Here is a 26,977-nt window from a genome sequence, read left to right as displayed (position 1 = left end):
TGAATATATAAAGGTGTAAAGGAACATAGAGTAATATTTTCAGGGTTAAACTACTTGTTTATTTTGTAATCAGTCAGAGGCCTTCTTCAGGTCAATAAAACAAATATACCTTATATTTACCTTATACTTTATATATAAAGCAAATATGTCGTATTATCATCCATAGTATCACGTGATATGTCGTATGTCGCTATACGTTCATTAATAACTAAAATGATGTATAGTGCCCTTTTGGTAATATCTTTGCTTGTGTTTTCTATCTGTATATATTCGTTATATCTTCACCCTTAATTTGCTATGTCGCTTGATAGGATTCGATCAGTTGTTTATTTTGTACTCAGGCTGAAGCCTTCTTTAAGTTAATAAATCAAAATTAGTCTTATGGTAAATCTATTTTATCCATAGTGCACTATAATATCTCGTATGTCGCTATACGTACATTAATAATGAAGACACTATGTGGTGCCCTTTTGGTAGTCGCCTTGTTTGTTTTTTCTTTATTAATATATTATTCGGTATATCCTTCACTTTCATTTAACGCATCACACGCTTCTTTCTGTCTCAACATATTCACTACCCCCTCTCCTTTCCAATGATGTATCGTACGTCACGATCAGATGAACTATTCTACCCCCACCACAAAACGCTCAAAAGATGAGAAGAATGAACCTTAGTATTTTCTTATGGAATTTTACATGGGAAATAAAGCAGAAACGGTATAGCAGCCTTTTTACAGGTATAGCTTTTACTTAATTTTTATGTATGATTCAAAAACTTCAATTAAACTAATTTTTTATGTATTTGCTTTTTCGTTTGCTATTTCGTCACCTAGTAACATATCACCTATAACTCCATATAAATTACCATTCCATATTCACGGTTTCTGTATTCCCGGCATATTTACGAAACATACCCGCGAATATAGAGTTTCTACTGTATGGCATTCTCTTGTCTGATGTCATTTTTTATAATCGTGATGGTTGTACTAGTTGTGTAGGGTTTAAATCGGGGTGATATGGTAGTAAGCGTAAAACAGTGTGGTCATGTTGTAGTAGAAGGCTATGGAATCTTATGAAATTTGATTAGCTTATACAATTCCGATTTTAGGCTGTCATCACTTCTTCTTCTTCGTGTGTTTCATCCTTTAAGAACATTGGCGATCATTTGGCCCATTTTACTCTGTGTGCAGCAGTTCATGACTAAAATATATATTCTTCAGTATTAGTCATTCGATCATTTTATCTTTCTCAGAAATTCTTTTAGGAGCTGCATTAACCTGTATGTTATGATAAGGAGAGTTATTACATACAATTGCTCAGATAGCAGGGAGATTTGGAATTAGCTTTTCCTGTAACTTTTTCAGTTTTTCAGCTTTTCAGAATGGTAATCGCCAAATTTGGTACCGGACTTCGATATTAATGAGGCATTTTTGAATGTGTGTTTTTATCTTTTTTTATTTATCTTTCAAATGTTTAAAATGATGTCATATTTTTTAGATAAATTAATGATGTTATCTATAGTGCTAAAAGCACCTAATGGACCGTTAGTAGGCGATAAACTTACTGTGAAAGTAATAGTAAATATCGCCAGCATTTTGCGACAATTTCGCACTCTCAGGTATTTAGAACAAAGTCCATTAGTTAACTATATCATGGAACCAGAAAGATTAACTACATTAATGCCAATACATGGCAGAATCACGAGAGAAGAGGTAAGATATGTTTAACTTTTGCTTATTAGTCATCTATCTCAATTCTAAATAGACAGGGTTGAAGTTTCAAGAAATGAATGAAATAGATAGAAGTTCATCTACAACCCACCGCTACACTGTTATCAATGTTATCAATGTATCAAGATAATAAATATATGTATATGATTAAGTTTAGTGTTACTGATCGCTAGTAGAATAATTGTCACGTGTACTAGTTAAAGACGAAACATAAATATTACATCGCTTTAATTTGCTAAATATTCTTGTATTAATTTTTAGTCGCTATTCTGACTGAAACAAAAACACTTTAAATAAAGAAAATAAAAACTAATCTTAAAAACGAAGTAAAGAGAACTTTATTAGGAATTGGACTTAAACGTTACCGACTTTTTATCTAGGGACTACACAAGTAAACTAATTATAAATCACCCACAAAAATATCTCGAATTACTCTGGAAAAATCCTGTATACCTTTCTGCTTCAGAACGATATAATCAAATTCTTGTATTTTTTAGTTTCCGTTAAATTATATACAACAACAAACATGCGCTGAGGCATCCGAATTGGCGTTAGGTAACAGACCAGGTATTTATTTAATACACGGCCCACCAGGTACTGGAAAGTCATCTGTTATAGTTAGTACAGTATTCGAAATAATATTTAAAGCCGTACAACGCAATGAATCTCCTAATCTACTAGTAACAGCTCCTTCAAATGCTGCTATAAATGCATTAATTGAAAAGCTCTCTGAGGCCAGGGCCAAATTAAATGGTAAGTTTTTCTTTAGTATCCACAAGGAAACTAAGTTCCTGTAGCTCGCTGTACACCATGTATCACAAAAAATTTATTTAAAAATCCTTTATAACAGGTATATAATTAAAACACCCTATCGGGCTACATCACAGAACGTTTTCGGAATTAATATTCCATCATCAGTGTTATCTAGATGTACATGTTTTGAGTCACTAAATACCTGGGTAAAAATCAGTTAAATGTTGTTAAATTGAATTTAAGTTACATTATTTGGTCTTATATATTAAGATGTTTAAGTTAGGATATATATATATATATATATATATATATATATATATATATATATATATATTAAGATGTTTAAGTTAGGATATATATATATATATATATATATATATATATATATATAAATATATATATATATATATATATATATATATATAGAGAGAGAGAGAGAGAGAGAGAGAGAGAGATCTGCCGACGTCCCGAGAACTTGTATAATTGTTGGCTACAATACGACTGATGTAGAACACAGACGTCTTCCAGGGGCGAGAATCCCCTAAAAACGTTTTCCATTATTTTTCCTGCTGACAAAACCGTTTTGGCCTTCTTTGATCACCTATTAAAAAAGCTTATACATATTAGTAAAAAAGATTACACTGAATTCATGCCATATCTGTGTTAGGAGATGTAGTTTTTGAAAAATTCTTCTAATCTAAAATCTTTACAAAAACTATTTAATTTTTTAGATAATGATAGAAGACATATTAAGTTAATAAGGGTAGGCCCCGAAGCCAGCATGAACGAATTGGCAAAGAAATATTCTCTTAGAGAGTTTGTGCGAAAAAATATATTGACCAGTCACAAATTACACCAAAAGTACTCTTATGTTGCCCATCAGATGGATTTAAATACATTTTTCAAACAAGAATTAGGTGCGCAGTATGACTATATCATCAGAAATACAGAAGAAACGTTACTCATGGGCGCTAATATAATTTGTACGACACTTAATAGTAGTGTCAGCTACATTCTGACCAACAGGCGGTAAGTAGGAGCTAATTAATTTTTTTAGAAATTACCAAAGGTTTTCAGACGAGAGGCACTTGTGTTTTTCACTTATGTTTTGAGTGTACTAATAAAAAATAGTAATTTGACACTGAAAATGAGTTTTTTGTTTTTCAAAATATTTTCTTTTAAGATATATACACTTTTACATGCGTTCAAACAACTTTTAGATTTGACAACAAGATATGATTGTACAGAGGTTGGTACATTACTTCGATTTTTTAAGTGGCCAAATAATCTATGTTGCGACCAAGCTTGTTTGTTTCGGGACGACATATATTCATTTTTCTCACTTCAGTGACAGTTCACAAAATAGCCGTCTACTCTGACGGCCATAAGCGAAAAAATTTAATAATTGTTTTCAGTCTTTTATGCTAAGATGTGTGTAATGCAGTCTATGCCTCAGATGTACAATGATTTGTCCGTCTTGTTATTTGAATTTGTAAACACCAGCATGTTATCGCGATTACATATAAGATTATTGCATATGATTAGACGTACGCAAGACAAAGCTTTAGATAACAAAAAGGCACAAAGCTTTACTACACATAGTTTTCCACTATTCATTATTCTTCCCGTTTTTTGCAATTATTAACTTGAGAGTTGACGAAAGTCTTTAATTGTTTTAAGTGTGCCTCTTCATCGTCGATGCCTCCAGCAGCTATTTTGTTGTTCTAGTGTTGATCTTTTCTAGAGGTCTTTGTACATGTCGCAGCCACCGAAATATTTGCGCTCTGATTACATTAAATTTGTTATTTGAGGGCTCGCTGTACAACTACATTAGTTCAAGATTAGTCCTTGTCCATATATCTTTCTCTCTTTTTTTCGCATATTTTCCTGACGAATTTATTTTCTTCGATTTCCAAACTTCTTCAAAACTATACAGAACAAGGAAGCTCATAACTTTATTGCACATAATTCTCCACTATCCCGTATTCTTCCGCAGTAGTTTCCAATTATTAACTTGATAGTTGATGGAAGTCTTTTTAAGCTGCTTTAAAGCACTTTGTTTTAGATCTCATCATTCAGGTTTTCATCGTCTCATGTCGATGCCTTCGTCAGCTATTTTATTGCTAAAGAAAAATCCGCAGCCATTTCTGAACGCCTAGTAAAACCTTTTGAACTAAACGGGCCAGATCCCAACGACAATTATAGCGAGATTTACCGATTAAAAACTTAACGCTTACCAAATTGAGAAATATAATGATGAAAAATATAAACCCATGTTTGATCTGATAGCAGGCAAGACAATAACACCAAGAAAATTGTCTATTGATCCCATTCTTAGAAAAAACTAAACTTATTCCGGACCACCAATTCGGCTTCAGGTGAAAGCATGGGACAATTCAACGAGTCCACAGAATAGTAAAAATATCTCATACGCTCAGGAAAGTAAATCCCACCTCTTGGCAGCCTTCCCAGATGTCAGTCAAGCCTTCGATAAGTTTTGGAGTGAAGGGCTACTTTATAAGATAAAGAAACAGTTGCCATATCCTTTCTTTACATTCCTAAAATCCTACCTATCAGATAAATACCACGTATTCCACGTTGCAAAAGACAGAGAAGCTTTTAAAAATGTGGTCGCCAACCTCCGTTAATGGGGACGGCATAGAAAGAAGAAGAAGATAAATACCTCCTATCAAAGCAGGTGTACCGCAAGGAAGCCCACTTGGACCTTTTTTATTCCTAATGTAGACTGCAGTCCTTCCAATCCTCAGCATTCTAACTTTTGATTCTATTAATTTTGGCGGAATCCGTATGTGTTCAAAATTGCAAACAAAAAAAAAAGGGGAAAAGTAATTAGTGAGAATTATCTGTCATCTACATTAAATATACTTAAAAATAACATCAAATTCTTATTCTTAATATTTTTTAGGTCGAACGTGAAATACACTGCTTGCATTATCGATGAAGCTACTCAGTGTACTGAAATAGAATCTCTTTTTCCCATTATGCTGAACGTAGATAAATTCATTCTCGTTGGAGATCCCCAACAATTACCTGCAGTTGTGTGCAATAAAGTAAGTGGCTTCTAAATTAAATTTTGGTTTGATCATATATAAAAATAAAACTTCCTAATAACTTATTTTTAGTAATATAACACATAATATATTACTAACACAAAAAATGTAATAAATTACAAAGCAGATATGAATCAGTTAAGCAGCATCTACAGCAATATCCTGCAATCCATTTAAGTCAAAATTAATTTACCATGTACCGTGTACCTGCTACTTTATTTTATATATACAAATACAAAAAAAAACTCGTCTATTCCACTATACACTTTTTGTTGTTTTATGTGTATTTTAACTTATTTTAAAAATTGTCAGTCTGATTGTGAAAGTGTAAAACAAATGTTTGTCTTGTGTTTTTTTGTGAACAGTTCTACCTCTAAGTAAATATTTATGTAATTTTATCTTAATGTTGCTTAATAATTCCAGACCGACAGAACCTGACATATACCAAAAAAAAATTAGTTTAAATAATATACGGTCGATACCAAAACAAAAAATTGTATATATATATATATATATATATATATATATATATATATATATATGTTATATATATACTTACTGTAGTTTTCCGGGTTTGACTCCGCGTTGAATAATTTTGGTTTTGATAAAAGCCATTATTTTGACGACGTTTCGGCAAGGTCGCACTTGCCACAGAATAAATTCATATTTACGTTATAGCCCCAGTACACGTTGGGACAATCAGTTGGGCCAGGCAGTTGGGCCAACGTGTACAGGACCACTTGGCATAAATTTGCGATTGACGGCCAGCGTTGGTCTACAAACCGAATGTTGTCGGTTTTTCGTCCACAAATCAAACGATTTTTGGGGCTTGCGTGATCTGCCAAACAGCTGTTGGTCATGTTTGGTTTGGTTATTGACAGCTGATCATTGAGTTTAAAATATTTGTTTCCTCATATACTACTGTTTATAAGTTTTAACGTTGTGGTTTTAATATTAATATTTTTGCGGTGTAAAAAGTCTATTTACGAGCTAGAATGGCGCTACAATTTTGCACCATACTGTATGCAAACTGGATGTATTCTTATAATTACCTTGTCCTATTTCGATGAATACTCAGCATCCAGCACCGTCTTTTGCGCCATTGTTTTTTAATTACCTTTGTTTGGTACACTTTTCTATACAAATTAAAAGCGCAATACAAATTAATTGAGGAGGCTGCTACAGTCTCCACATCCAGATCCATAATCAGAGTTTACTCTACTCACTGAAAGGTTAATGCAGACTGATCAACTCCACCAACGTGTAATCACTGTTCTTACTTGGCCCAACTTATTGGTCCAACCCATTGGCCAAGTAGTTGGTCCAACGTGTACTGGAGCCATTAGACAAAACACAAACTGCAAATAAAAATGATGCTTGCTGAATAATACAAAACATGAATCGGGGACTCCCATGTGTTAATATTTCAAATTAAAAATAATCTATCATTGCAATATTCAGAAAGTCGAGCATAAAAGCTGCATCTTCTACAAATGTGCATTTTTTGAAAATAAAATTATTACTCTTATACTAGGAAAATAATTTTAACTAAGAAAAAGACTTCTTAATTGAATATTTACAATAAATAAATCCTTTAACGAACTATCAATAAAGATTTGAAATCGAAAATGTAGATCAATCGAAAATCGAAACTCATTCATCAATCGGAATACCTACGTAGTTATTTTATTTTCAACGTCAACCGATCGCCCGACTGTTCACCGTCCGGAAAGAGTCGGGATGCTATTTTTGGTTTTGTAGTAGTCTCTCAGATCAACTAATTGTCCTCATCGACGTGAATTGTTTGTTGTTCCTCTGTTTACGTCTACACAAAATCTTTTTTTGAATCAACCATCAACTAGTTGACTTTCCAGAGAGAAACCGTAGATTCGTTAACGACAAATAAACGGTTGAGTAAAACAGTTCGTTGATTTAACGCTCATCTCTACAGAACAGAACTAGTTTGTTATGCCATGCATATGGGTTTATAGTGGGTTGGTCTTTCATAAAACATAATAAATAAAGACAGTACTAGTAAAGCATTAGGTAGGAGAAGGTGTATTATATTAAATTTAAACTGGACGAAAAATTACGTCTTTAAATAAAAAATAAGATATTATTTGGTATTTTCCAAATAATATCTTTGAATAATTCTTTTTGAGGTAGTAAGTGTGAAAATAAAAATTAGTTCTATAAAAATAAAATCAAATAAAAAATTATTCCAAGACTACTGTTTAAATTAAAAATAATTTCAATTAGAAATTCTAAACCAAATTCTTAGGTAATTAAATGTTCAAACAGACCACCAAATTGTAACGAACAGTAACCAAATTTATTATACAACGCATTTCTCATGGCGTTGAGTTCATCTGTCGATATGTTTTGGCTAAGTTGGACTATCTTTTCCTTCAAATCCTCCAAGTTGGTGGCTCGCTCGAACTCATGCCTGTACAATTTCGTTTTTAGCATCTCCCAAAAATAAAAATCTAGAGGAGCTAGATCGTTCTTCTGACGAAGTCAGGTGACCGAGGGTGCCATTTTATTGTACCGTCTTTACTAATGACACGTTCAGCAAAAATTAACGCTAAATAGTCTCTAACGGCTTTTGCATTATGTGTAAAACAGCCGTCGTGTTGAAACCAAATTTCGTTGAAGTTAATTTGAAGACGTTGAAGTTAATTTGAAGACGTTGAAGTGCAGGAATAATTTGATTTTGCAGTAATTGGAGATATTTGACTGCGTTTAAATTGCCTTCAATAAAAAAAGGACCAATGATATGGTCTCGAAAATTCCATTCCAAACATTCAACTTTTGTGGATACTGCGTACGCACAGACACACTCAAATGCTTATTCTCCTGAGAACAATAATGTACAACGGATGGATTATGTTTCTTGTGAATTGTGAAGGAGGACTCATCTGTAAAAAAATATTTTTTTAAAAAATATTTACATGGCATCTCTCCATCATAATTTCACAAAATTGCATCCGTTTAAATTGATCATCAGGAAATATTTCTTGAGTTTTTTGCACTTTGTAACAATGGTAGTTGTTTCTTTTCAAAATATTCTTCACTGATTTTGCATTCAGATCAACTTCATCGGCAATTTGTTTACTTGAACATGGCGTCGCTTCAGCCAATGCACAAACTTGAATTTCTCTAATTTCTCGTTCTTGAGAAATTTTCTTTTCGCGAGGTTGATCTGATGGGCAGCATTTTTTAGATCGGCCATTAGTACAGCCAAACTTTTCAAATTATTTATGAATAATGGCAAATACAGTTTTTTCTATAGGTATTGGCCTATTTGAAAAAGCCATAATAAATAAATTGATAGTTTCTTGTACTGAATTGTCCCCAATGTACCATTTTATTATTTGTACCCGTTCTTCTATTGTATAAACAGTCGGCATATTTAATTTTTATCTTCGCACTTACGCAGTTACCTCCAAAAAGAAATACATAGCTGTCTCGTATGCATTTTACCATTCAAGAGAACGGACGAATGGCGATGTTGCGAATAATCGTCTGTCGTTCACTAATGGGCGTGCATAAGGAATGTGGATGGGAGACCAAGAGGAAATATGATTGTTTTCTTTGCCTATTCGCTGAAAATATGATTTTATATTTGTGTTAGATATCCTGTTAAATTCTACTATACCGACCATAAAGTTTTACCTACACACATATATATATATATATATATATATATATATATATATATATATATATATATATATATATATATATATATATGTAATATATTATATATAATCCTAATACAGCTTAACTAGACGAAAAAGATTACACAAAGTAATCAACCTACTGCTGCACTGAACGAAACGACAGAATTTAGTTGCCAAACGTTTAGTTGTCGAAATATATTTTGTCACTTTGGATCGGGTCATAGGCATCATAGATATTTTATATATGCCTGTGGCATGGGGTAGATATGGGATCTGAAATTGAAATAAAATAATTATTTAAAGAAAAATATCAAACATGTGACCTTCATAACGTTAGAAGTAGTAAAAGCAGTCCCTTGCGTATTTCGTAACAAAAATAAATTAAACTAAAATATATCGAATAGAATCGAATTGAATTTAATTAAATTAAAAACCATCTCTAGTATGCACAGTAGTTCCACGTCTATTTGTATTCTTGTTCTATTGTAGATGACATCATGGACGTATAAACATAATCTGTGTTTATACGTCCATGGATGACATCAAAAAAAGGTAATCTGACGGAAAGCCAATTTAGAAATAACAATCGAAAGGTTTCGGTTTTTCTCTAAATTCGTCCAATTTTGAAATAATAAATGTATTACTTTTATTTATACCATACTGTATGATATTTATAATATACATCAACAAGTGATAGTAATAACGTTTGTATCACAACACGTGTCTCAGTTCACACTCCTAAAGGGGCAAGTTTGCTTTAAGTTGTGTTCTCTCCCACATTTCGATTTAATCATAGCGATGCGATACTTTCTCACACTCACGTTTTCTTAATTAAAAATATTGTTCTATGCAAATCTCGACAAACTTCAAAATATTTTGACGTGACAACGTCTTAAATTAGGTTGTGGCTCGGAGTCACTCATGAAAAAGTGTAACGCCCGCTCACGTCTGTTACGATGAGTCACCGAACGAGAGAGAGGCCCGCCGGACCGGCGAATGCCTTGCGTCTCTCTCCCACTCAAACATGATCGGTCCGCTGGTGCGATGCTATTTCTCCTATCATCGTCCTATCCTCAACAAAATCACTCAAATAGAAATTAGTTAAGTTTAAGTTTACATGTACAATGTTTTAGTAAACAAAATATATTTCTATAGTTAAAATTTGTGCAATTCTTATTTTCATTCAATTCTATTCTATTCTATTCAATTTCTACCGAGAAAAAGACGTTGTCACGTAAAATCTTCGCCCGTAAAACCGACTTTACAGGCAACCGATTTTTTTGATTAAATTTCTTTGGTAATTATTATCATCATTTGTCACATCTCGCCGTCTTTTTTTCGAATAAAAAAAATATTTTTACAAATTTTCTAAAAATTTATACAATTTGTTTGTCTATAAACTAGGGTATACATTATAGACTAGGTTCGTATTTTTTACATAACAAGACGAATCTACACTATGTTCATTTATCGGACTTCCAAGTGTTATATATTTTGTATAATGTAAGACGTTTTTTTATGTCGAAAAATTCTAATTGTAGGAAGCCCAAGATGTCGGATTTGGCAAATCTTTGTTTACAAGGATATACGAAAACTTTTTAAACAATCGAGACAAGAGCCCAATGAAAATGCTATGTGAACAATATCGAATGAATCCAGCCATATGTGATTATCCAAATAGAAAATTTTATGACGGAGCACTGAAATCTTCTCCAATATGCACTAATCCAATACAGCCACGTCTTAAGCCATATTTAGTATTTAACCTTATGAATCCTTCAACCTCATATAATAACAGGTATGTTTAATAATCAGAATAATTCATTGGGAAATAGGCATCCTACATTAGGGGTAGATAAGGAACACTAAGGTGGTTCACATCACATTTAGGTTAATTATGAATTGTGATAATTAGTTTTGTTTACTTTATTTCTTCATTACTTACGAATCACACTGTATATCGTTTCCGTATTTAAACCACAGTCAAAAGCTAGTTACGGACTTACCGCCGTCGAGGTGCCTTTTAAGACACGCTTCAATTTTAAAACGGCCAAGTTTTCCAGCTTTACAAACTACCTCTATAGTCTTATTGTCTCGTTACAACCAAGGGTAGAATCATATAAAAGCTTTTGTCAACACTCCCTGGCGCTTTCGCACTCAGTATATCCCTGGTCTTACTAACAGTAACGACTTCAAAAAGCCCGTGCAGAAATGTAAAGAATTGTACGAGACTGATATATTTTCTGAAGACACCTTCGAAGCAGGCGAGTTTTTATTGCAAATGCTAGCTGCAAATAAAAGAGAAAAGTGAACCTTATAGAGAACTTGGACATGAAAGATAATAGTAGAAGGACTTGGAAACTTTAGATTAATAACCTAAATCAAGATGAGCCACATGCAACAACTCAAACAGGCAATGTGACTGCTAACTTGGTACCACACTAACTGCTATTAAATGGAAAAACTAGCACAGGGCCACAGAAAATTAAAATCCAAAAAGATGAAAACAACGAATATCACATGCTACAACATCCTTCATCCTCGACGAATTTCGTGAAAAATAACAAAGCCTCTGGCCCTGAGGACATAAGGACTGAACAAATCAAGTAATTCAGCCAACGCAAAGCAAGCCAACGAAATATATGGATGTCATTAAGTACTGGAAGCTCGCAATTTGATTAAAACTGAAGAAGACACGGAAACTAAAAGTATTTTTATAACTATTATAATAATTAAAACTGGTTTGGGTTAATTTTTTAACTTATTTATATTCACCAAGCTTACATATATAATTTGAGTTTCATCATCATCATCATCATCCAGCCTTCATTTATCTCGTCCACTGCTGGACATAAGCTGCCTTCCTTAAACTCCTCCATTCTTTACGATTTTGTGCTCTTTGTTGCCAATTTTTGCTGATACGCCTGATGTCGTCAGCCCAACGTGTAGGTGATCTTCCTCTACTACGTTTGTCTGCTCTTGGCCTCCAATTTGTAATTTTTCTCGTTCATCTTGAGTCGTGCATTCTCACTACATGGCCTACCCAGTTCCATTTCAGTTCCGCTATGCGTTCCACAACATCAGCAATACTCGTCCTTCTTCGCAGATCTTCCTTTCTTATTCGGTCCCGCAACGTCACTCTCAGCACAGACTGTTCCATTCGTCTCTGTGCCACTCTCAATTTCGAAGCCATAGTATTGGGTAGAGTCATAGTTTCCGCCCCATAGGTCATGACCGGTAATACACTTTGATTTGAGTTTAACTGGTAATAATACAATTTACTTATTTTTTAGCTCAGAATATGAAAACGCCAATGAACTAGATGTTGTTTCTTGTATACTAAAAGCATTGAATACGCATGTATTGTCGACCTGTAAATACAGTATTGGAATTATTACTCCTTATCGAGCGCAAGTGTGTTTAATTTCAAAATGTATAAGGGAAATGAAGTAAGTTTACTTTTATATTAAGTTCAAATATATTTTACATGAAATTTTATGTACCTTGGGGTTTATCGACATGAAGTGAAAATTTTAAATGTTTTTTTTTAATTATCACATATTTTGTTAAATCAAATCTTTTTGTGAATATATTAAGCTATAAGAAAAATGCTCAAAAATTCATAAAATATGAGATTCTGAAATCATAAGTTTATCATGATGATCAGTTAGTGAAAGTTGTGTTATTTGATACGAGAGTTGCCGCATCTCTTTTGATGTATATAGATCGTCAAGCGTCAAGAAGAAATAATTCTAGACCAGAGCTGATAAACCGTAGGAGATAATGTATCACTACAGTATATTTAGAATTTCAAATAATTTTCTATGGCTTTGTTTGCAGTACGCGGTCAATTTAGTTTAATTTAAATTTAATAAAAAAGTTTTTTATTCTTATTTCAGTATTTTTTTAGGATGAACGAAAATGTAAGCGTCAATGTAAATACGGTAGATTCATTCCAAGGCACAGAGGATGACGTAATCATTATTTCCTGCGTAAGGTTTAGCCAAAATTGCTTTTTAGCTAATGAACATCGTTTGAATGTCGCTCTTACGCGAGGGAAAAAAGCTGTTTATGTTATAGGGAATCATTCTCTTTTCAAGGTAATTTTTTAAATTTTTTTCTTCACTTAACCTCTCCTTTATAAAATCTTTTAAATTGATATTCAAATCTGTATGAGCTGAAGATATGTGATGTCGCCTACTATCGTCAACATTTGGGATATAATTGTCTTCATGAAATAAATGAAAAGAACTACACAGTGATATAAGAACGAATGTAACGAACGCACTTTATTTACATAGGAGCTTATTTCCTGGTTATATGATATTACCCTTAACAATTATCCTTAGTTGATGGTTTGAACAAAGATTTTGTTATCAATTACTCTATATGTAAAAATCCTTAAAACTCTTCCCCTGCTCTTTTTAGTTACTGTTCATATATGTAAATGTATTTTTTGTTAGACAAATCGTAGGCCGATACTTAACCCACCAACAATTCAGTTGAATTTGCATTATAATTATGCAAAATAATTTTATACCAATTTCCACCCACTCATAAATTGTGATATTAAAAACTAATTTGTTAGTACATTCGGATCAGAGTGATGGTAGAAACATCTTTTTAACGTTTTAACATATAGTAAAAGATTACGTTTTTATCTTCACTTCACCTACATTCTAATATGTACAAAATTATTGAGTTAGCTTCCAGATCTAGACTGACTCGGCAAATCTACCTATATTCCTCGACGTAGAATGCAAATGCTCAATTTATATCTTTTAATTGGCTCAAAGCCAATAACAACAGCCAAAAGTTATCGGACATATTGTTCTGCTGAAGTTTGACTTTGTAAGTGTGTGTAGTAAGTGAGTTAATAAACGATTTATACAAACAATTATTTCTAAGAGAATTATGTAATATTCCTTGTTCCCGATAAGAGAGAGGTACGTGCATACTTCACAAAATATCACAACCGATAATTTTGTAATACATTTTTATTACAAAAAAAAACAAATAATGAAGTAGCAAAGTTAATGATATCTATTTATTTCAAATGCTCAAACAGGCTGTATAGACCTAGGGCTGAAATGCAAATAAATCATTACATATTTCAACAGTACATATACATATTGTTCATTTATTGTTTTCCTCCATTCTTCTCCGTTTTGTTATCTTTTTCTCCAGTCATGAACTCCTATGATAAACGTGGTTGAAGAGACCTTAACCTTTTAATAATTCTGTATCTGATTCTTTATAAAATGTAATCCTAAATGTTCCTGAGTGTGCCTACCACTTCATCAAGTCACATTTTGTCATAAGATTTTTTGTCGTTGATATATCTTGGTAAATTTGAAAAGTATACACAGTAGTATTTTGCGATTCATGTAGTTCACACCAAGTATACATCTAGATTAAATATTTATCAAATCAACATAGACCCCGAAACTTTTCGTTCTTCCTCCCTAACCTTTTTAGTTTTCTCTTCTACCTTTACCACCGAATCATGCTTTTTTACTTCAATTTTTATACAAACTAGAAGGTAAGCACAAGTGGAGGAATATTGTTTTATAAGTTGGCAGCTCAATTTCCATCCATCCATCCAATGGCGCTACAGCCCAAATCGGGCCTTGGCCTCCTTCAACAGGCTTCTCCAACCATCTCTATTTACCGCTGTTCTTTTCCATGAACGCGTTCCCAGGCAGTTCCTGGCATCCTCATCGACTTCATCTTCCCATCTCTTTTTAGGTCTTCCAACAGGTCTTTTTCCCTGCATTCTTGGATTTAATAATTTTCTGGGGATTCTATTCTCATGCATGCGGACCACGTGCCCTGCCCATCGTAATCTCTGCAGTTTAGTATGTTGTGCTAGAGTTGGTTCGCTATATTGCTCGTATATTTCTCTATTGTACCTAATTCGCCAGTTGTTGTTTTCACTTATTGGGCCCAGGATCCTACGTAATATTTTTCTTTCAAACACATCTAATGCATTGGCAGATTTCTGTGTCACCACCCATGTTTCGCAACCATAACTTACTATGGGCCTGATTATTGTTTTATAGACCCGGAGTTTTGTTTTCCGGTGTACGTCTCGCGATTTGAATATGTGGCCCATCGCGAAATAGGCTTTATTTGCCAGCACAAGCCTTCTATTTATTTCCGGTTGTTCTTCATTGCTTGCGACCAGATCCATTCCTAGGTATGTGAATCTATTTACATGTTCTATATCGTCAATAAAGTGTTGTTGCACCGGTCTATTTGATCTGGTTTGTATGAGTAGTTTTGTTTTATTTGTATTTATTGCTAGCCCTACTGCTTCTGCACTCTGTTTCAACTCAACGTAGGTTTCTTCCGCTGCATTCATTGTTCTGCTCATTATGTTTATGTCATCTGCGTATGCTGCTAATTGGGTAGACTTGTTTGTAAGTATGTTATTTCCGCTCACCGTCAACCGTCTAATTACATATTCCAGAACAAGATTAAAGAGCGTTGGAGCTAGTCCGTCGCCTTGTTTCAGTCCTTGCGTTATCGTAAACGCATCAGTGATCTGTCCCTGAATACATACCTGTGCTTCTGTTTCTGTCATTGTCATTTGCACTAGTCGTATTAATTTTGATGGTATGCCAAATTCTTTCAGTATATTAGGTAGAATTGTTCTATCTATTGAATCATAGGCTTGTTTAAAATCTACAAAGAGATTGTAAACGTCCATGTCATATTCCCATGCTTTGGCTAGTATTTGTTTAACTGTAAATAGTTGGTCAATGGTAGATCTATTTTGCCTAAACCCTGCTTGATATTCCCCGATGATTTTTTCCGTGAGAGGTTGTAGTCTTCGATTAATGATGTTTGTGAGTATTTTGTATCCCGAACAAAGTAAAGAGATGCCTCTATAATTCTGACACAACAGTTTGTCTCCTTTTTTATGAATAGGGCAGATTATACTTTTCTTCCATTGTTGGGGAATTTCTTCTTCTATCCATATCTCTCGTATTAGCTGGTACATCTGTTGTGTCAAATTCCTTCCTCCTTGCTTGAGTAGTTCTGCCGGTATTTTATCTATTCCCGGTGCTTTATGGCTTTTTTGTATGTGGATTGCCGTTTGGACCTCCTCTAGCGTTGGGGGTCTAGTTAATTCATTTTCTTCTCCATATTTCCCCAGTTCTTGTTGTTGTACCTCCTGTCGTGCCTGCTGCTGCCACTGTTGTTGTAATGGTAGTTGTGTCCCTTTGTTTAGTAATTCCTTAAAATATGTCATCCAGGTTCTCTTAATTTCGTCCATATCGCTAATGATTTCACCTTTCTTATTTTTGCAGAGGCTAGTCCTCGGTTTGTATCCTTGTCTTAGATGTTTGATAAATTGGTATGCGCTACGTGTTTCGTTTTCCTTAAACTCTCTCTCTATGTTTAGTATCCGTTGGTTTTCATACTTTCTCTTTTTCTGCCTGCACAGTTTATCTGCTCTTCGTCTTTTGTTCTCATGTTCTGTTTTTCTCTCTCTAGTACGTCTGAGTATGTAATTCTTATGCGCTTCATTTCTTTCCTGTATAGCTTGTTTGCATTCTTCATCGAACCATGTTTCTTCTCTCCGTTGTGTCTTTGTTCCTAAGACTTCTTTCGCTGTGTTGAGTATGATACTGCTTATTGTGTTCCATTGGTTTTCTATTGTGGAGTCTGCTCTGTTTTCTTCTAGTAATTTTTCATCCACTGTTCTCTCAAATCTTTCTTGTACCTCAGAGACTTTTAGGTTGTCTAAGTTTAGTTTTTCTTGTTTTGTATATTTTTCCTTTACCTGTCGACTGATTTTGCATCTAAACCGTGCCTGTACTAGCAGATGGTCTGAGTCACAGCTTGCACCACGTCTGCTTTTTACATCCAATATACTCGTCGCCATTCTTTTTTCAGCCAGTATATGGTCTATTTGATTGATCGTATTTCCGTCAGGTGATATCCAGGTGCCCTTATGTATGTCCCGATGTGGGAAGCATGTCGAACTGATAATCATATTCTTTCCAGCTGCAAAATCTATTAGAAACTGACCATTCTCATTTGTGTCTCTATGCAAACTATGTTTCCCTATTACCCCTGTGTATTCTTCTTCTTTTCCGATCTTGGCGTTTGTGTCGCCTATCACCATTTTCATGTCGTTTCTTGGTATTGAGTCATAGATTCGTTCTAAATCTAATAGATTTAGAATAGATAAAACTCTTTCCCTGCTCTTTTTAGTTACTGTTCATATATGTAAATGTATTTTTTGTTAGACAAATCGTAGGCCGATACTTAACCCACCAACAATTCAGCTGAATTTGCATTATAATTATGCAAAATAATTTTATACCAATTTCCACCCACTCATAAATTGTGATATTAAAAACTAATTTGTTAGTACATTCGGATTAGAGTGATGGTAGAAACATCTTTTTAACGTTTTAACATATTATTGAGTTAGCTTCCAGATCTAGACTGACTCGGCAAATCTAACTATATTCCTCGACGTAGAATGCAAATGCTCAATTTATATCTTTTAATTGGCTCAAAGCCAATAACAACAGCCAAAAGTTATCGGACATATTGTTCTGCTGAAGTTTGACTTTGTAAGTGTGTGTAGTAAGTGAGTTAATAAACGATTTATACAAACAATTATTTCTAAGAGAATTATGTAATATTCCTTGTTCCCGATAAGAGAGAGGTACGTGCATACTTCACAAAATATCACAACCGATAATTTTGTAATACATTTTTATTACAAAAAAAAACAAATAATGAAGTAGCAAAGTTAATGATATCTATTTATTTCAAATGCTCAAACAGGCTGTATAGACCTAGGGCTGAAATGCAAATAAATCATTACATATTTCAACAGTACATATACATATTGTTCATTTATTGTTTTCCTCCATTCTTCTCCGTTTTGTTATCTTTTTCTCCAGTCATGAACTCCTATGATAAACGTGGTTGAAGAGACCTTAACCTTTTAATAATCCTGTATCTGATTCTTTATAAAATTTAATCCTAAATGTTCCTGAGTGTGCCTACCACTTCATCAAGTCACATTTTGTCATAAGATTTTTTGTCGTTGATATATCTTGGTAAATTTGAAAAATATACACAGTAGTATTTTGCGATTCATGTAGTTCACACCAAGTATACATCTAGATTAAATATTTATCAAATCAACATAGACCCCGAAACTTTTCGTTCTTCCTCCCTAACCTTTTTAGTTTTCTCTTCTACCTTTACCACCGAATCATGCTTTTTTACTTCAATTTTTATACAAACTAGAAGGTAAGCACAAGTGGAGGAATATTGTTTTATAACTTGGCAGCTCAATTTAGTTTACTTTAATTTCACAAGTTTTAAAACTCTAAAATATTTACTGTCTTCATATATATAATCATTATATTTTTATTAAATTAGTTTTGGATTACAATGGTGATTTAATAAAACAATTTGGTTAAAAAATATTAAAATTGTTATAGTTCATGCGTTACAATTTCGCCAATAAAGATTTTTTATTAATTTGATTTTTTTTGTCATTTTCTATAAGGCTACGATTTTTGTCACTTACTATAAGTACGTAGGCGCCATCTACCTAGGTGATACGAAATAGTAACAAACTTTGTTCTCAAAAAGTATGTGTAGACGGTAAAAAATTAAAAAATGCAATATTGCAAATCTTTAAAAAAAGTTTGTTAATTTGAATTTGTAGAGGGCGACACATCTAAACGGTATGAACGTTCCGCCTTGTGTTTCTAAAAGGTATATGCATTTAGACCAGGACGGATCTGTTTTGAGGTGTATGTGAGGGGTGACATTCTGATTTTTGCAGAAAAACGTAAGAGATAACGTGCGTTATCATGCGTTACAATTTCGCCAATAAAGATTTTTTATTAATTTGATTTTTTTTGTCATTTTCTATAAGGCTACGATTTTTGTCACTTACTATAAGTACGTAGGCGCCATCTACCTAGGTGATACGAAATAGTAACAAACTTTGTTCTCAAAAAGTATGTGTAGACGGTAAAAAATTAAAAAATGCAATATTGCAAATCTTTAAAAAAAGTTTGTTAATTTGAATTTGTAGAGGGCGACACATCTAAACGGTATGAACGTTCCGCCTTGTGTTTCTAAAAGGTATATGCATTTAGACCAGGACGGATCTGTTTTGAGGTGTATGTGAGGGGTGACATTCTGATTTTTGCAGAAAAACGTAAGAGATAACTTCAGTAATAATAGTTGACTTATCCTCATTTTCAAATAGGTCGGAAATATTAATAAAAAAATTAAAATACTTAAAAATTACTAAAAACATTGTTTTTACTACTGACCTTGATTTATAACTTTAAAACCTATTTTGGAGCAACAAAGTCTTGAGCTGATTTTAATTGGTATCTAAGAGCTTGATCAAAGTTTTGTAAACTGCTGAAATACGGATGGCTCAGTACATTTTGAATTGCTGTAGTAACTGCGTTGTATTGAATTTTTTTGTCTAATTATTCCTTTATCGGTAGTAGTCTGGAGAAGTGTATAAAATCATGTGTGCTAGTGTGAATCTTTGCTTGTTCCAGGTTGAGGGGAATTCATCTTCACTTCCTCTCTCATCATCAGGGTAATCCTGTGTGAACGGTTCATAATTACTTTTTGACTTAGTTGATGTTTTATATTTTTCTTATGAACTGTTGCTTTTCATGTATTAACACCCACTTTGCGATTTTCTTATATAATTTTTACAAAATATCACGGAAATAATTTGTTTCTGGTGACTTTTTTCCGGGTATAAATTTTTGTGCTTGGTTTTACGTAATGGGGCCTTGTTTTGATTTGTTTCTGTTTTAGATTACTTTTTCTTTATTTTCTAGTATATGCCGGTTAACTTCCTTGTATAGTTCTTTAGTTATCTCTCTATCATTTTATATATATGTAATTATTTAGTATTATTTTCTGTATGTCAACATCAAAGGGATCTTTTGCGTCGATATGCCCGTTTAATATATCAATAGGTTTTAACTTCGTTGCGTTGCTGAAAGTATACAATTATTGTACCCAATTATAGCGTAAACCATTTGTTGGTACTAACAACAAAAAGAATGTATAAATTTTTTACTTCAAATTATGTAACTGCCATATTTTTAAAATTATTTATATTTATAGGTGATTCTCAGAGGAGTCTGATATAAAAATCTTTTACAATAAATATAAATCATATAAATTTTCAATAACTAAGTAATAAAATTCGATTTTGACGACTTCTAATTCTGTCGGGCGAACTCTCTGTAGGCGGTTTGATTAGAGTAAGTCTTGGAATAGTGGACAAACACTTAAAAGTGGCAAGGATCTTCAGAGACTCTTGCACTATCCTACTGACTGCGCCAATTATGAATGTTCTTTTGGAAAATACTTTTTAAAAACAGAAACACTCAAAATAAACTTTTATTTACATTAGCAAAGATTATAGTTACAATTTAAAATATAATATTCAGACTGAAAAAAGTTGAAATACACTTGCTGAATTTACTCTTCTAGTAGCTCCCAATTGGTGTTGCAAGATTCCAGAATGTTTGGTGCTGATAGGCGGTAAATTCTTATTGAACGATCGAATATACTGGATTCTAGAGGTCATTGTACTATAACTCGCGTGAAAAATATCAAAAAACTAGGTTGAAGAAAATTGAATTTAAAAGTTCAAAATCGGTATACGTAAAGAAAATGTACTTTCTCGGCTTCCAATGCAGCAATTTTCTTCTTTTTTTTTAATTCGATGTAACTCGAATAGAGACACCTAAATATCGCATTACCAAATCCCAAAGATGCTTTAGTTTTGTTATAAATAAATAAATTTATTTGTAACAAAATAAGACTACATATTTTTCCTAGTTGTAAGCAAGGAGATTTTAGTAATAAGCGATTGTTGTAAGTGATGTTTTTAGTAATTTTTAAAAATTTTAATTGTGTTATTAATACTCCCGACCTACTTGAGAGATAGGACAATTATTATTACTGATGTTATCATAAAACTTTTTCAGCAAAAATCAGAATACCACCTTTCACATAATGTAGTAGTTTTTTCACAGATCCGCCCTGGTCTAATTATTATGTGTGTTCTTGAAATATATTTTGTTTTTTATTTTTTAGCAATGTCGACCGTTATATGATCTTAGGGAGAATGCTAAACAGAGAAAAGTTCTTCTTGATATACCAAACAATCCACTTTCGATACCGTCGTTCCATAAACTCATATTAGATGTACGTTAAGAATAAAAAGAAAAATAAGTTTGTATTTTCCAAACCGCTAATTTTTTTGTACATAATCCAGTGTTGAGCCAGTTTAAGAAAAATCGAAGAATAAATGATCTATTATAAATATATTTTAATCGTATTGCGTTTATTGCTTGCGACAATATAAATTATGTGATAAGAACAGATCTATGATGCTATATGTTTAATTATAATATGGAAGCAACATATGAGCTGTATTAATTTGTAATACCTTTTTGTAAAATAAAATTCTTAAGTATATATTATATTTAAGTAGCTATTATACCAGTATTATTCTGAAGGTATTTTCTTGTGGCATCTTAATGCAATTTACTATTTTTTAATCTATCTTGTGGCATTTAATGTTGACGTTTCGATTTCCACTTCGGAAATCGTTCTCAAAATATAAAATATTAATAAATTTATTACAAACATAGATTATACGTTTTAAAGTAGATGACTTTAAAATGATATTGCCAATACTGAAAAAAAAAGATGGTAAAAAGAAAAAAAATAAAGAAGCGGCTCTATGTCGCAAATTTCTCGGTAGAATGCACAGGATTTGGTTACCCACATAAAAAGGGGAAATCAGTAGAAAGAAAATACCATTATTAGTCACTAACATATCGAGGATACATCATTTATGTTTTAAAATACCGTAAACCGGGGTTACTTTGCGCCCTCAGGTGTTACTTTGTCCCATTACGAAAAAAAGTTTATTTTAATTACCTACTAGAAATATGCGCAAAATACCCAACGCAACTACGAGTTAACAAGGTTGACAATGTGCCTACATGGTAACGCCACACCGGGTGTGATACGTGCACTCTAGTTCTTTCAACAGCGGAGATAAGATAAACTCTAAAATTCATCGTAATTTTAAGTCAAAAAATTTGGTGTTTAGTGAAGATTTCGTTTAATATCTTACAAGTAAGTATTGTTAAGTTGGTAGTGAATTGTATTATTATTGCTGTTTACCTCAAAAAAATATTCTAAAAGCCTACATATTAGTTCAAACCGATAAAATATTTTGCCATGCAAAATTTAACAATTTTGAGGTTAGTTTTCCAGTATTATTACCAGTATACCCAAAACACGTTGTTAGAATTACTTTGGAGAAACACGTTTTTGGGTCTACTTTGCTCCGAGGTAAAGTAACCCCAAAATATGTGTGAATTTTTTTTGTTAATTATTTATCAGCTTTTGAGTAAATTTTTATGGGTACTGATGTTTTAAAATAAAAATATTCATGACCAAAATCAATATATTATAAGAAAGTAATTTTGTTTCAGACATGCGCAGAAACTACATTAGAAGGCCTGAATCAAGAAGATATGCAGACTACACTGCAGATACATTGCAGGAGTGTTTAAATGCAATAGAAGCAGGAGAAATTTCACACGGAGAAGCAGAGAAAAAGTACAACATATCAAGAAGAACAATTTTAAATAAACTTAAAGGAATATACCTAAGGAAACTTGGAACACAGCCCATATTTTCTTTACAAGAAGAAGAAGATTTTGTTCAGTGTATTGTTGCATTGGGACAGTTTGGCTTGCCTGTAGATACAACAGAATTGCGTCAGATTATTAAAGTTTATTTGGACAGATGTGGTAGGGAAGTTAGGATTTTCCAGAGTAATTTGTCTGGTCTAGAATGGGCCAAATCGTTTATTAACAGACAGCTACATTGAAAATTTAACGACCGAAATATTAGAGGTGCCTTCAAGAAACATATGGAATTTTGACGACACAAACCTTACGGATGATCCAGGAAAAAAGAGGGTACTCGTAGAGAAAGGTTGCAAGTATCCTGAATTAATTCGAAATGAATCGAAGACGGCTGGAGAACTGTTGTCTCCATATATTGTTCATCGAGCCAGCAAGATGTGGACCACGTGGACAGAAAATGGGCCAAAAGGATGTCGATATAACGCTAGTTCTTCTGGTTGATTTGATAGCAATATATTTACTGATTGGCTGGAGCTTCAAATGATACCTAGGCTAAGAAAATTAGAAGGAAAGAAAATCCTAATATGCGACAACCTTTCTTTCCATTTGCCTAATTTGTTTACCCCCCAATAGTACACACTTAACTCAGCCTCTGGACGTGGCATTTTTTCGCCCAGTTAAAATAGCCTGGAAAAAAGTGCTATCGGACTGGAAAAATGCCGAAGAAGGCATTAAAAATACAAATATTCAGAAACGGAACTTCCCACCACTGTTAGTAAAATTGATGGAAATTATTGCACCAACCATCAAAGATAATTTGATATCCGGTTTTCGCAAATGTGGGATATTTCCTTTGAATGTCGAGGAAGTTTTAAGCCGTATACCTCGAAGTTCAAACAACACAGATATTGTAGAATCCGCATTTCTTCAAATACGTAGATTCTTCAAGATTGTAGCCTTGTATCACATGTGCCGAAGAAGGGAAAAAACGTAATTTTAGTATCTAGTATGGACTTCGATGACATAGTAAATTCAGATACGCACAAGCCAGAGATAATCAATTATTACAATCAGACGAAATCAGGGGTTGACACTGTAGACCAAATCCATCCATCCAATGGCACTACAGCCCAAATCGGGCCTTGGCCTCCTTCAACAGGCTTCTCCAATGATCTCGATTTACTGCTGATTTCCATGAACGCGTTCCCAGGCAGTTCCTGGCATCCTCATCGACTTCGTCTTCCCATCTCTTTTTAGGTCTTCCAACAGGTCTTTCAACAGTGGTCCAACTGTAGACCAAATCTGAAACATCAGAAGGTGTCCTATGGTGATATTTTACGTCGTCTTGGACGTTGCTGGGATCAACGCACAGTCCATTCACATGCTAATCAGAATTCAAAAATACGACGTAGGCTCTTCATTCGAAACCTTTCAAGTCAGTTATTGTCAGAGCAAATAAAACGGCGATCGGATATTACTACAGGTGTTCACAGACCATAGCAGCTTCAGAAACATAAGGAGGAAAGTTCAACCAGTGGGGCAGATCCAGATGTTGCTAAAACGGCAATAAAAGAAAAAGAAAAATAAAATTCTTGCTATGCGACAAAGACGACGCGTTTGTCCAAATACTATTGTAAATGTTGAACCACATTTTTATGTCTTGAGCATAGCAATATTGTTTGCAACAGTTGTTATAACCGTTTTACTAATCCTTCCGCTGATGAATCTGATTAAGTTTAGCTAAATCTAATTATGTGTTTGGGTTATTTTTGCCTTAGATTAGTGACAATAGTAATAGTTATTACATGTTTTTATTTTGTTATGTTCTTAATACTGCATTTATTTTATTTTCTCTCGACAATAAATTAATTTATATCCGCTTATTTTTTGATTAGTTATGTTCAAAATAAACGTTTCTTCCGATCTCGATCAGTTTTTTTTTCAATCTTATTGAAACATTAAACTTAAACGAATGTATCTCTGAGATACACCGCGACCTATACAGTACACTTTATGACCGCGACTCCGAAGGGTGAATATGTCGGAATTGTATCAGGAGGTTTTTTTTATTATGATTTACCATGGGATCACTAATAGGAGAATTTTACTGTGATCATTGCATTTGGTTGCCTTTTTATTAAAGACAAATTACGTGCTGTTTTTTCTGATGGGTATTCTTAAGTTAAAGTTGATTTCATGTAATCAAATGAACTATCTTACAATAAAGTCGTACCAGGAACGTAACTCAAAAATATTGTCAATATCATTTTAAAGTCATCTACTTTAAAATGTATGAGTCATGAATCAGTCCGATAAAGTTAAATTATTAGAAGAATTTGTTTAGCAAGTAGCAAAAACAAAATTTGTTTAATTTATTAATGTTTTATATTTTGAGAACGATTTTCGAAGTGGAAGTCGAAACGTCAAATAAACTTATTTTTTAAAGTAAAATTGTGGCTTATTGCTAACAAAAATAGTAAATTGCATTATACCAGTGATTCGTAACCTTTTGAATAATTTAATGAATCGGAATAAATATTATCGAATCCTTCGAGAAGGTTTCTATATACGTTCAATGTCATTTAGATTACTACAATTTCAAGTTGGAGGTTCCATTGGGCAGTAAGAGTGTTCGATCTCTCAAAAGGCAACAATAAATCAAAGGTCTATAACTTCAAGGTGGTCAAAGAATTAAAATACCTAGGAGCAACAATCACCAACGACAATAAACTAGAATGGGAAGTGCAAATTCTATAATGGAGGCAGACAGATCTTTCTTTGCAATTCAACGTCTAACAATTTTTATTGTTTTCATCTTCCGAATTTTCCCGTTGGAGTTCAACGTGTTAAGGGGTTACGTAGGTCTTGAATTTTCAAAAAATCGATTTCTTTTTTATCCCATATGAAAATATAGTACTTCAAGAGTATTCACTGTAAATTTGAAGTAGATTCTAGCAATATTACCTGAGTTATAGATATTTGAATATCGCGCGGTCGGTACGTGCGCGCGCGTTCTCAGTTTAAAAGCTTCAAAACGCAATTTGTCAACTCAAAACTTTATTTTTCCGTGCGATATGCTCGATTTCTCAAGAACGAATCGACCGATTTTGCTGAAACTGTACACAGTTCATCTTTATAGTATTATTTCAGGATAAAACGAGAAAAAAGATTAAAGGATTTTCAATTGGTCGACTAGTAATTGTTTTATAGAAAAAAAAATGTTTTAAAAACGATGAGAATAATAAAAATGTTAAAAAATATGAGACGAAAATTCATTCAAACTTATTTAAAAACTTCATTTTTTTTTCAATTCCTTCAGTCTATCACGAAACAATACTATAAAGATGAACTGTGTAAAGTTTCAGCAAAATCAATCAATTCATTCTAGAGAAATCGTACCTACCACACGGAAAAACAAAGTTTCGAGGGTGGAGCGTTGGAAGTTTTTAAACTGAGAGCCCATGTACAGACCGATGTGTTCAAATCTCTATAACTACGGTAATATTGCCCGAATTTGCTTCACATTTGGTGTGAATACTGTTGAAGTACTATACCTTCATGGAATAAAAAAATAAATCTATTTTTTAAATACAAGACTCATGTTACCTCTTAAGATGAATATTCATTTACTTCGTCTAGCCTCCAACGTCCACCGCTGGACATAGACCTCCCGAATGCTCTTCTACTTAGTACGATTTTGGGCCATCTGTATCCAATTTGTAGTCACTCTTTTTTATTTGGGACCATTCCAAAATTGTTTTTGCCCACCGATCATCAATTGATCTTCCCATAGAACCTGTCCAGTTCCATTTTAGTGTTGTTATTATTTCAATAACATCTAGCCCTGACTTTTTACGTATAGTAGCATTAGGTATTCTATCACGTATAGAAACCTCTAACACATTAGTTCCTCCATTGCTTTTTCCGCAACTTGTATTTTACTAACTGGTGTTCTTGTGAGTTTTAGGGTGTTAGGTTTTTGTTGTGAACTAAATCAGTCATAAATGGTTTTTTTGAAAAATTTATTTTAAGACC

General features: G+C 33.2%; 1 protein-coding gene across 1 annotated transcript in view; it reads left to right on the top strand.

Moving 5' to 3' along the window:
* LOC140443312 (uncharacterized) overlaps window positions 1-21,752 on the top strand; it is a 54,009-nt gene extending 32,257 nt beyond the window's left edge. Inside the window, exons 8-15 of the mRNA XM_072534504.1 lie at window positions 1,497-1,711; window positions 2,227-2,482; window positions 3,214-3,511; window positions 5,409-5,553; window positions 10,778-11,034; window positions 12,530-12,685; window positions 13,147-13,336; window positions 21,369-21,752. Of these exons, the coding sequence (XP_072390605.1) occupies window positions 1,497-1,711; window positions 2,227-2,482; window positions 3,214-3,511; window positions 5,409-5,553; window positions 10,778-11,034; window positions 12,530-12,685; window positions 13,147-13,336; window positions 21,369-21,488 (1,637 nt within the window). The 3' untranslated portion in view covers window positions 21,489-21,752. The remainder of the gene's footprint in view (window positions 1-1,496; window positions 1,712-2,226; window positions 2,483-3,213; window positions 3,512-5,408; window positions 5,554-10,777; window positions 11,035-12,529; window positions 12,686-13,146; window positions 13,337-21,368) is intronic.
* Window positions 21,753-26,977: the final 5,225 nt, after the last annotated feature.

Source organism: Diabrotica undecimpunctata, chromosome 6, assembly GCF_040954645.1.
Source record: "Diabrotica undecimpunctata isolate CICGRU chromosome 6, icDiaUnde3, whole genome shotgun sequence".
Taxonomy (NCBI): domain Eukaryota; kingdom Metazoa; phylum Arthropoda; class Insecta; order Coleoptera; family Chrysomelidae; genus Diabrotica; species Diabrotica undecimpunctata.
This window is presented reverse-complemented; position numbering and strand designations above follow the sequence as displayed.